Source organism: Fusarium keratoplasticum, chromosome 9 (genome assembly GCF_025433545.1).
Source record: "Fusarium keratoplasticum isolate Fu6.1 chromosome 9, whole genome shotgun sequence".
NCBI classification, from domain to species: domain Eukaryota; kingdom Fungi; phylum Ascomycota; class Sordariomycetes; order Hypocreales; family Nectriaceae; genus Fusarium; species Fusarium keratoplasticum.
Window position 1 is genome coordinate 1,698,103 of NC_070537.1, and position 11,704 is coordinate 1,709,806.

At 52.9% G+C, this 11,704-nt stretch overlaps 3 protein-coding genes across 3 annotated transcripts; 2 read left to right on the plus strand and 1 right to left on the minus strand.

Annotated features, from left to right (window-relative positions):
* Nucleotides 1-591: 591 nt before the first annotated feature.
* On the plus strand, nt 592-2,747 carry NCS57_01140100 (ANAPC8 domain-containing protein; the record flags this gene model as incomplete). Its single annotated transcript, XM_053061118.1, has 4 exons — nt 592-689; nt 743-1,288; nt 1,343-1,475; nt 1,527-2,747. The coding sequence occupies 4 exons, from the start codon at nt 592-594 to the stop codon at nt 2,745-2,747; spliced, it is 1,998 nt and encodes a 665-aa protein (XP_052909504.1).
* Nucleotides 2,748-3,333: 586 nt separating this feature from the next.
* On the minus strand, nt 3,334-4,128 carry NCS57_01140200 (uncharacterized protein; the record flags this gene model as incomplete). The annotated part of the gene is made up of 3 exons (XM_053061119.1): nt 3,334-3,752; nt 3,804-3,876; nt 3,931-4,128. The coding sequence occupies 3 exons, from the start codon at nt 4,126-4,128 to the stop codon at nt 3,334-3,336; spliced, it is 690 nt and encodes a 229-aa protein (XP_052909505.1).
* Nucleotides 4,129-10,342: 6,214 nt separating this feature from the next.
* NCS57_01140300 (uncharacterized protein) lies at nt 10,343-10,855 on the plus strand (the record flags this gene model as incomplete). Its single annotated transcript, XM_053061120.1, has 1 exon — nt 10,343-10,855. One exon carries the CDS (start codon nt 10,343-10,345, stop codon nt 10,853-10,855), a length of 513 nt encoding a protein of 170 aa, XP_052909506.1.
* Nucleotides 10,856-11,704: the final 849 nt, after the last annotated feature.

Genomic DNA, 11,704 nt, shown 5'->3' on the forward strand with positions numbered 1-11,704 from the left:
ATGAATAAATGCTGCCATGACCCGAAATATCGGGAATAAACATGCCAGTCTCACTGTCAGCCTCAAGTATTGGTCCTCATCCGCTTTCCCGAGCGCCATCGTGATACGGAATTCACTGTGGAAGGAGGGTGTAAGTGAGTTTAGTGGCCGCGACATTGGTTTGACAGACTATTTCCCGAATAAGAGCCCCCTCATACAAAGAATAAACGTCTTTTCTTCATAGAATGGGAAGACGATTGAGACTTTGTGCTACTGGAGTTGGGTTTGGACACTTTTCAACTGGAGCCGGTGTTGTCTCCCATGAGGATACAGTGCGTTATACCGTGCGTCACATAAAATAGCACGGACTAGAATGCGCGCCTGGATTGTTGATATGATCACCAATAACGGTCAAAGGTCGTCCCTCATGACAACTACAACCCGTCTTCCAGCCACCGATATCGCCCTTCCCCTTTTCATTCACCGATCAGGAAGCCGTAACACAGCTCGAGATATCAGCTGATTGAGCTCCAGAGGCCCAGCGCGTCTGCGCAATTCAACTCTTGCTTCTGACTAGGAGCTACCCCACCAACCCTTCAAAACAAGACCGAGATGGCTCTGAGCGCCCACGAGGTCTCGCAATTGCGGGCTGCTCTCCAAGACGCCGTGGTCAAATGCTCAGAGAGGTGTCTCTACCAATCTTCAAAATGGTGCGTATACTGCCTGCCGATGGATAGCTGGACGCGCAAGTTGACAAATTCAGGGCCGCCGAACTACTTAACGCGCTTCCCGAGACCGACGATGACGACGAGCACCTCGACCCTGCGGATCCCAAGTACATCTCGCCGATATACACTTCGAACAGCGACCCAGAAGAGGCAGCTCTCGAGGCAAAAGAGTTGAGCAAATACCTGTTAGCCAAGTCTTTATTCGACTGTAGAGAGTACGACCGCTGCGCCGCTGTTTTCCTCCCCGATTCTCTCCTGTCTAGTGTCCTGGCATCAAGGGTGGACAGTTCTCCGGCGTATGCCTCAGCTGGCAAGGGAAAGGCAAAGGCTTCTGATTCATCAGCCGCGATACCTCTTCCCAGGATCAGTCAGAAGAGCTTGTTCCTTGCCCTCTATGCAAAGTTCATGTCGGGGGAAAAGCGCAAGCAAGAGGATACTGAGATGGTTATGGGCCCTCAGGATCTTGGAACAGTGGCCAACAAGCAACTCCTCGTCATTGGGCGGTATCTTTCAACTTGGTTTGATGAGAGGACAACTGAAGACGACGAGGTGTTGGGCAGCCAGGGATGGCTTGAATATCTGTGAGTGCTGATCCCAGTAACCATATGTCGACGGCTACTAACCGCCCTACGTAGATATGGCATGGTGCTTGCCAAGGAAAAGAATGACGAAAGAGCATTGGAATTCTTTATCCGAAGCGTACACAAGTACACCATGAACTGGGGCTGCTGGCTAGAAATGACGTCGCTAATATCTCGAGTCGAGGATGTGAGTTTCACTTGTGGTTGTTGGTGATCGCATCGACTAACAAATCTCTAGTTGAATCGAATATCAAGACATTGTCCTCAGAACATCGTGTCTTACATGTTTCACCTGCACACCTCCCTGGAGCTCTACCAGCAAGGACCCGGACTCGCCAGTTCTCTTGAGCAGCTCCTCTCTATCTTCCCGACATCATCCTTCCTCCTCACCTGCAACGCATTGCTTGCCTATCACGCCAAGGATCTGATGGCTGCCGAACAGCACTTTACTCGACTGCTGGCGCTCCATCCCCATCGGCTTGATTCTCTCGACCACTATTCCAACATTCTCTACGTTCTAAATCTTCGCCCAAAACTGGCGTTTCTGGCACATCTATGCTCCAGTGTAGACAAGTTCCGTCCGGAATCCTGCGTGGTCGTTGGCAACTACTATTCCCTTCTCTCGATGCACGAAAAGGCTGTGCAGTACTTCCGACGTGCCCTGACCCTTGACCGGTCATGTCTATCGGCATGGACATTGATGGGCCACGAATACGTCGAACTCAAAAACACGCATGCGGCTATCGAGTCGTATCGCCGTGCAGTTGACGTAAATCGACGGGACTATCGGGCCTGGTACGGATTGGGTCAGACATATGAGATGCTGGAAATGCATACATACTCGCTTTGGTACTACAAGAAGGCTGCCGGTCTGCGTCCTTGGGATGGCAAGATGTGGATGGCTGTAGGCTCATGTCTGCAAAAGATGGGCCGAGAACGAGACGGTATCAAGGCTTTGAAGCGAGCTTTGCTCGCGGATGCCTACTATGACGTGGGCAGCAGTTTCGGAAGCGGCGATCTCCTGGGTAGCCGTAGCGCTACAGGCCATATGGACCCTGAGATCCTCTTGCAGATTGCTGCCATGTATGACCAGCTGGGTGAAGAGGAAGAAGCCAAGTCGTACATGGAACTCTGTGTGGCTCAGGAAGATGGCGGTGCGAACGCTGAGGTTGACCCAGCAGAGTCCATCGCTATTCACAATGATTCTCCCCCGGGTTCAGACAATGGCGCTGAGGGCAACGAGAACGCGGGCAATGAGGGTACGGGTGTCACAGCAGCGACTAGCAAAGCCCGGATGTGGCTTGCCAAATTCTCGATGCGTACCGGAGACTACGCGGCAGCTGAGCGCCTTGCCGGAGAGCTGTGTCAGGATGGTGTAGAGGTCGAGGAGGCCAAGGCCTTGGTGCGAGAGGTGCGGTCACGGATGGAGGCGTCGGGGATGCTTGATCCGTTGAGTTGATAGCACGGGCAGTGCGACGGTGATATCCGGTCAGGGGCGTTTATGAGGTTATGCGCTTATGAACTGTAACAGTAGGCATGGCTTCGAATTTTGAACGAGTAGATATTAGTTCTAGAAGATATGCCATGATCTTGACGTCGACCCGAGAAGACATCTTCGTCTTGACTTGGAGTAACCCCATAACACTTAGTGATATACTCACCATCGATCAAGCATTCCCTCCTTAGGTCGATTCCTTGGACTTGACTACATCTTTAGAACGTCCACGTGAATAGTTGTGAAATAAGATTGATTCCAAGGCGGTGTTCCCGAGCAGAGATGTCATCGGGCCGACGGGCATGATATGTGGCTGAACGCTATTCAAAAGCCAAGATCTACGGTTACTGAAAAAGGAAGCGCTGAAACCAGAAGGATATTAGAAAATACCACATAGAATTGCCAATCTAGAACTGTATGATGTCGTTGATAGTTACATCCATTACATCCTCCGAGTATTAAGCTCGACGTCTATCCATGATATTCAGATATCCATCCATGAATCTCATTTCGTGCTGCCTCAGTGTAGAATGAGCTTGTGCTTGGCAACTTAGACGGCCAAGGCGGCAACACCAGCCATGACGAAAGCACCCAAAGCCTTGCTTGTGACCTTGCTACCCGCGGCCCGAACAGGCGGGGCTGGAGGCTGAGTTGTAGGTCCAGCCGGAGGAGCGGGAGCGGGAGAGGCGGGCTGTTCGGCGGGAGGAGCCGGCGGGGCAACTGGAGGGACTGGAACTGGAGTTGGCTTTCCAGGCGGAGGCGGAGGCAGCACAGGAGGAACTGGAGGAGCCGACTTTCCGGGGGCTGGAGGAGGCGGAGGCTGCGCAGGCTTTCCGGGAGCAGGGTAGACGGGCTTCTCAGGGGGAGGATACTGAGTGACTATCTGAGTCTCGCTTCCCTGGACCGAACTCTTGATGATGGGGGGATAGGTGGGCTGAGGATGGCTATAGGTAACTTCACAGGGGCAGTCTTCAAAAGTTAGACTCGTTCTAATATGTTTGGAAAATTTGGTGGACTGACTCGTGATGGTTACGTAGGTAGGAGCCGTCTCGGCTGTGTAAGTGACGTTCTTGTGAACGATCTCGGTAGGCTCCTAAACGTTCATCAGTAGAGTCCCTGAGTGAGTGAGAGGGTAAGTTCGACGTACCGGGCAATAAACAAGATAGTCATCCGTAATTACAGAGATTATTCCGTTCGGATCCGGCTCGGGAGGGTCTGCGTTGTTGCTCTGGTTCCTGAGAGCAGGGTCGGGAACGGGAGTGACCAACGCCGGACCAGGGCCGGGTGTTTGGGCCATGGCACGCTTGAGCAGCAATGCTGCAGGGATAGCTTGGGTGAGTCTCATCTTGTTCTTGGGGGCTCAGACTTGTTAAAGGGAAAAGGTGACAAGTGTTGTATGTAAACGCTGGGGATCTTCGGAAGCAGTTCAAGATGAGTGATGCTGTGATGATAGAACTCGTCAAACCAAGAGAGAACTCGGCCTTCTTGTAGTTTTTCTAGAAGGTCCAGGCCGATGGATTGAATCAATCTTGAAAGAATTATCTGGTATCGTCTAATTTTTAACTGATGGAGATCCCCGATGGAGATCGTAGGCCTCGCCGTGAACATTGGTAGCAAGTCTCGTTGACATGCGTTCTCTACGCTGGGTGGTGAAGCTTTCTGTCCGAGTTGATACTTGCGATACTTGCGGAAAAGGTATAATCTGCCTAGACACAAGGCACCTTTGGCTGATGAGAGACACCCTGATGAGGAGCCCTGGTAGATACAGTCGGATGACTCCTGGGTCCATACGCAACCCAACCAACCAAGAGCGTCGACGGGAATTGTCGAAACTGATGTCATGGCAGACTTGACGTAGCGAAAGGGATGTTCCGAACTCTTGAGTAACAAGGTTGATTAAACTCGGGTACCTGAAGGAAGCGAGCAATAAAGGAGCTGACATGAAGTCTGGTACTGACGGAGTTCACACTAGAGCCTCGATCCCGCGGTTCCAGCTTCTTTCTGGCGTTGATAGCTCTATTTCGGTGTTATCCTTGGCCTTTGATTGATTACGTATGCTTGTGGGATAGTAGCGAAAAGCTCCCTAGGCCGGCCGAGGCCGTGACAGTCGTCATGCTTTCCGCCGTCTACCTCCGAGTTGAAGGAGATCGTGGTATCTTGATCTTGTTTCTTAGCTCATCATAAGTCGAGAATCTCTTAATCGAGAGCTTCGAGTCGACCATACCAGATAATCTCTGTGCTTCCAAGCAAGCCTCCATAAGGGGCCTCTGAATTATGAGGATTCGGTCCCGCTTCGTGCGATATACGTCTTTCATTCACACGGGACGTACATGGCAATTTATTGAACTTATCAAAGTATTTGAGATTGGAAGCGCCGGAGTTTTGACAAGGCCAATGGAGTTGGTAATCAACGGCCACCGCTGACTCCGAACGAAGGAAAATATCGGTCTAGTAGGGCGATGCTCAGCTTTGTCACAGTCACCGCTAATCGAACATTCTATAAGTGGCTTATATGACCAAGGGAATTCCGAAGAAGTTCGTCTACTAGAAATTGAAGGTTCCATTAGCCCAGAACCAAGATATTCAAGTTTTTGGGACTCGGCTGAGATTGAGAGTCACTTGGCCGAGAAAATCTATACGAATGAAGCAACGTGAGGTCTCGGGTAAGTTGGAACGTTTGGGAATTCCTTATCAAGACAAAGAAATGCAAGAGGGTAATGAAACCATCAACCGAAGCAGAATCGACCATCGACATCGGATTATCAACATCCAACAGCGAGGGGCGAGAGGCGAGAGCGAAGGGCGAATACGAGGAGCGAGGTTCACCCTGAGGTGGTCACGTGAGGGTTGTCCATGACGGCCCATCTGTAGAGGAGCGGGACAACCGACCACACCCCACCTTCAATCCTGCTTTTCAACCTCAACATCGTCCTCTCTAGGAGAAAACCGCCGATTACATCTTCTTTTTGAGAAGCAGTTGCTTCTGGAAGAGATTCGTTCCTTTCCCTTCAGTGCCTACGTCACCCATGGAACCTGTACCGAGGCTCATTGCTCCGTGCCAGCTCGTTGCGAGACAACGCGATAACAGGCAGCACCACCACATCGATTCCACGAAAGAGCAGAGAGATCTACCACAACTTTGTGTCTTCTTCATCCAACTTGACCGCCAAGTGACGAGAATCATGAGATAATAGGATCACGTCACCAGCGTCTTATCGGAATGGCTTTAAGCTACCCGCTTCGAACTCACTCTCACCCACACTCTCGCGCTCACAAGGTGCGGAATTCTGCGTAGACTTTGATAACTGACCTCTGCAGTTGCCAAGCGGTACTTCAAGGAATCAAGTCGAATCCCATCGTCCCTCCCTCGGCCGTTACTCCCTCGGACGTAAGGATAGCGCTTGGAGATCGTCGACTCTGGTTTGCCTCTGAATGAGAGCATCGTGATTGCCGACCACCCTTTCTATCGGAGATGCCGGAGAGCCCATTGCCATCTTCAGGCCCAGTTCGATGCAGTAGACATGGACTTGTCGACGCCAGCCAAGACCATCACGCCCAGTTGCCAATCAACCGCTCTCAATTCGACTACTGTAACGATTGGGACCACCCAGTGTGACGAACTTCTGTCAACTGCTCGCCTGGATTGAGGGAATTTGCTCATCCCGCTCTCACTACTTGCTTGGCCGCGAACCTTGTTCTGCGAACTTGGAGGCGATGGAAGGGGAGACATGTCCGCTGACGGCGTGTGGGCAACCGACCTCGGAGTGGAGCCGTGTTCGGTGACGGATCAGACAGAGCGCATCCCGTCACAAGAGAGACCGAACAGTCAGGTCCGCCGGCCTACCGGTCCCCCGAACCTGCGGGCTTTTCTCCATCAACCGCCTGTCATTGGAGGCACTCAGCTGCTAACGCACAGCGTACCTGAATAACCAGGCACAAGAGTTGGGCAGAAGCAACGAGCGTCTAAACCAAGTCCTTCAAGTGTGGGACTCTTGGATGGAACTCCGACTTATCTCTTGCCACACAGATTCGGCTTGCTGGCAATTGACGTTGCTCAAGATGAAAATTTTCACTCGGATGACCAGCCAAAGTGGACTACCTAGACAAGCTGGACATCAAGCCCTGGATCTACAACGCATGGCGTTCTCCCACCCCAAGTGAATGCTGGCAACCGGCTACAGCCTGCAGAAGACTCGTTGGCAACCAAAGCACAGAGACGGCTACCTACCCAGCTGACCAGGCCTTCATCCCACTTCCCGAGGGGCCACGCGCGCACATGATGACTCGCAATTACAATGAAAAGCTTCTTGCTGAAACAGTCCAGCAAAACTAGGCTATCCGGCTCTGCTTTCATGAGGCTACCAGGTAAGCTATAGACAAGGTGTCAGAGAAATCAGAAGGTCCAAACCGGAATCAAGGCAGCTTTGCATAAGCCTGCCCAGGGCAGTGATCGGCGAGTCAACAACAAGGCAGCTCGCAGAGAAGGTCAGGCTGGATGAGGGCATCGCCTACGCGAACCAATTGTCACAGAGGAACATGACGGCAAGACCAAGACGGACCACCTGCAGGCTGCAGAACGGAGGGCTTTGGGGGCAAAGTGGAGGATTCGAGAACGCTGCTAGAGCCACGCGGCCAGCGCACCGTCCAGGACAGTTTCATACTGTGCCGGACAGGCCTGACCATGGCGAGGGAGGAAAGACGGCTCTTACACCCAAAGGAGGGAACGGTTCCCACTCCGTTATGGTCGAACGTGGATCCGCTGCTCTCTAGTGTGGACGCCTGAGGCATGGAAACGGACTTTCTAACCCAACCTCGCGTAGTAACGCGTCGTCTCGTCGGCTGTCACGATTTCGCAATTGCTAAGGGCTCATCGTCAATGCGCCAGGCCCTCACAACGACCTAGCGACCAGCTCTGGGAGAATTCTCGGCACGGACAGAGTTTTCGCGCAGCCCCCACAGGACGGCTCACCAAGTTTTCGTACCTCATCCCCGGTGCTTCCCCGGTAGCCAGGAGTCTGATCGCAAATCGCAAGGATGAGAACTTCTTGGGAAGGTGGATTTGGCTTCTCATTGGCAAAGCGGCAGCTCCCCGTGGCTTCCGCCAAGATCCCAACGGGCCTTAGGCAAGGGGTGGGAGTGGTAGCATTGGAGCGAGGATTGCGGAATTGATCGCCAGGCACAGCAGGCGGTGGAAAAGCTTGCTTGCTGGCCACGGCCACGCTTGTCGTTGCTTATCTGGCAGCACAACGTGGCCAGGCGGGTTCAGTGTCAGAGTCAGCCATCAACTCACCAACGCTAGTCGGCTTCTCAGGCCTGATTCATGGCCTGCCACGATGACGGTCATGTGCCCACGGAACGGAAATGTTGGAATAATTGCCGGTCGCGTGCTTTTTTGACTTCCCGGGTGGCTATGCTTAACAGAGGCATGGCATCGTTCAACGGCTGTGTGGATAGTGCTGAAGTTGCTAGTGCCCGAGCAGCGAAAAGTCTGATTGTGTGCGTCCTGTATCTGATCCGGTTTGGTTTGGCAGGTCCGGTTCTACTCTGCGGAATCAGAAATGGACTCCAGTCGGATCTGGCTCTGATTCATTGATCCAGACCGACCTGTCTCCACGTGTCACTGGCGCAGACAGCCCTGGGAATGGCACACTTGTTGTGAGAAACCCAGGCGTTCAGAGTTTTCGCCGAGGTCTCAGGTCCGCCCAGAGCCACAAGCGAAGGGCATGTACAGAGTACGGCGGTGTCTAAGTGCCTGCAGGCGACCAAGCTGTTCCGGGTACGAAGCCCCAGCTCAGAGCCTGAGAAGACTGCTGCTGACGCAAACTCATCGGGCAATTACCCCTGCGGCTTGGACCCTGTGTGCCTCGTCGTCGTCTCCCCTCCCACCACTCTCGACGTCCCGCTGTCGGCTCCCCAAGAGCCTTTTTCGAAACAAGCCTCTAAGGTCCGACCACATGGACGCCTGTCAGGTACCAGGCACTGGTGGCAAAGGCAGAGCCAATGAGGACGCCAAGAGGGCTTGTGGCGCCAAGTCAAGATGCAGCTAGAAGAAAAAAAGAGCGATTTTGTGGGTGCCCCTTGCGGAGTTGTCGGCCGTCTAGCCCCGGAACTGAGGGAACTGGGTCGCTAGCATGCGGCGGTTTTTCAGCGTCAGCATGTGCCAGGGGGTGAAAAGGGAAGAGTTGACGTTGTCATGTTCTTGGCCTTGAGTCGGGTCTTTGTCGAGAGGTTGGGCTCACACCGAATTCGTACGGTACGGGGCCAAGTACTCCGAGGAGAGGTGCATGGAAGGGCAGAGAGAAAGAGTTCACTGTCGGCTGGAGCAGGCTTTCACAGCTTTGTTGTGGCGTGCTGGAGCTGGTCATGGAGATGAGGTTCCATTCAACAAAGATGATTCATTCGGACAAGGACGAATGAGAGGAGCGAGGTTGCTTTTACTTTCACGGACGGTCGACGGGACGAGATGAAGGGGAGCCCAAAAAAAGAAGGCCTTGAAACAATGGCTCTCTCTCCTGTTTTCCAGGGGAGGGGGCTCACGGTCATAGGGGAACCGTTGCTTTGTTGCCGCCAGGAACAGCGTGTGAGGGCGGGCCGCGGCCGCCTACGAAAAGACAGGTCACGGACCAGTAAGGGACACGCAAACCAACCCACTCCGCTAACAGAGCAGATGGGACACACCACACCACAACGTACCACTCAAGAGATGACTGCAACGATTACAGCGTCGACAGAGATTGGATTCAGTGAGACGACACGCTGAGGGACTTCTACCTACCCCGTGCATCAGAGCTGGGCTCACTGTGCGCGCATATTGCCTGCCATGCCATGCCAGGGCAGGGCATTACTCCCCAACCATGGAGCTTATTCCTATGCTGGGCCTTGCCTCAGTCCCACTGGCGGCACGACCGGCGGCTCTAGTTGGTGGCTTACACGACGGGAGTCGTAGAGCGGCTCCACGGTCCAAGGTCCACGGTGGACGACCCTTGATCAAAGGCTTCGTCTGCAGTACCGCCCCACCAGGCGGTCCAACGTTTTCCTTGTCTTGACAAATCTGATCTCGACAGGGAGTGTGGGTGGACGACGGGATGGATGAGGGAACAGTAGAGTCTGTGGGCCACACACACGCATCCCAGGTCTCCGGGTTCGCCTGCTCGCTCACTCCTCCTCGTCGTGGGACCTTGTTTATAAAACGGGCCTCCCTCTCCCCTTTCCACTCCTTCTCTGATCAGCAACCCACAGCACTGTCTTTCTGTTTCAACCTTTCCCGTCTTCGGACCATCATTCCTTGTTTACTCCAAGCTTCTCATTCCTTTTGGAAGCCGAGTTACCACAATCCCTCACAGGCATAAACGATACGAGCTAGTTCTCGATCAACACATCATCAACTCTCAACAGCTGCAGCAACTGCACCTGAATACCAACAACAGACGTCTTGATTCGGTCCTTATCAGACGCCACTGAACCACACTCTTGTCTTGACGACAATCGAGAAACTGCAACCATCTATTTATACCAATACCCTGCAACTTTAGCACCACCAAACCTCAAACACCGCCAACATGAAGTTCGCTACTGCTATCATGGCCTTTGTTGCCTCTGCTACCTACGCCGCTGCCGCCCAGGTCACCTTCAAGACTCTTGATGACAAGGTCCGAACCGTGTACTTCACTTCTGACCCCGGATATGCCAACATCGACCCCGTCGTTGTGAGCAACAAGGAGGACACCACTGTCCAGTTCCCCGACAAGTACATTGGAAACTACTGGGCCGTCGTCAAGGGTGGCAAGAACACTGGCACCGGTATGCTCGGCGAGGTGACTTTCGGCGGCTGGATGGGCAAGACCTACTTTGACGTGTCCGCCATTGTCGTCCCCGGTGACACCAACAACGTCAAGCAGATGTACCCTGCCAAGTCCATGACCCCCGACTCTGGCTGCGAGGAGTTCCCCTGCGACAACGCCTACTACCTGCCCGACGATGAGCAGACCAAGGTGACTGATGAGACTCACCTCATCACCACCCTGGGCGCCGGCTCGGTCGAGCTGCCCGGCAACAAGACTGCTGCCCAGTAAGCGCAGTCTGTTGACCGCCTAAAAAAGACGGCTCATCTCATCACTTCTTTACTTCTCGACACCCCCCTTTTCGTTGCCGTGTTGACACGGCATTTGACGATGACACGATACGATTCTCTTTCACATACCCCCAAAAGATACCCCTCGCGATTTGACAACAAAACAAAACCGAGGTCTTTTTTCATCTGATTGCGAGGAAAACTCTGGGTTAGACATTTTGGGCGGAGCAGGCTGGCGCTTACGGATGGATGGATGGATGGATGGGTAAAAAAACTCGAGACAAGAACAGGACTGGGCGATTCTTTGAGAAAGCCCATCTGGAGAGCAGCATCACTCATTCTGCGCTCTCTCACATGCACATACAAGCAACATTTTTATCACAGGCTTGACGCCTCTTGTGTCAGCAAGGGGGGTTCGAGGCTGGCACTCACTCACACAAACTTACCAAATTCTACGCACATTATTTTTTACACTCACACTCGTTGGAACCCAGACCGAAAAAGGATTGGTGCTGTTTGCGTTTTTTGCACTTATAAACTTCTTCTGTATATATTCAGACATTGGCCGGTGAGCCAGTTTTTCGTCCAAAAAGACATATTTCTTGACATTATTGGCCCATGTACACGTGAAAGTCTGACGCCTTTGTTCTTGTTGAAACAAAAAGACCAACCGCCAAGCGCGCGCATGCATGGGTCGGCGGGATTGGGCACTTGGCATGCAAGGTCAGACAAGATGAAACAGCGGGTTCTTTTTTACCTTTTCCCACTCTTTTTGCTATCTTCTCTCTCCTCTTTCTGTCTGAGTATGCACTTCTCCTGCAGGATGTGATCAAATGACGCTCCTGGGATA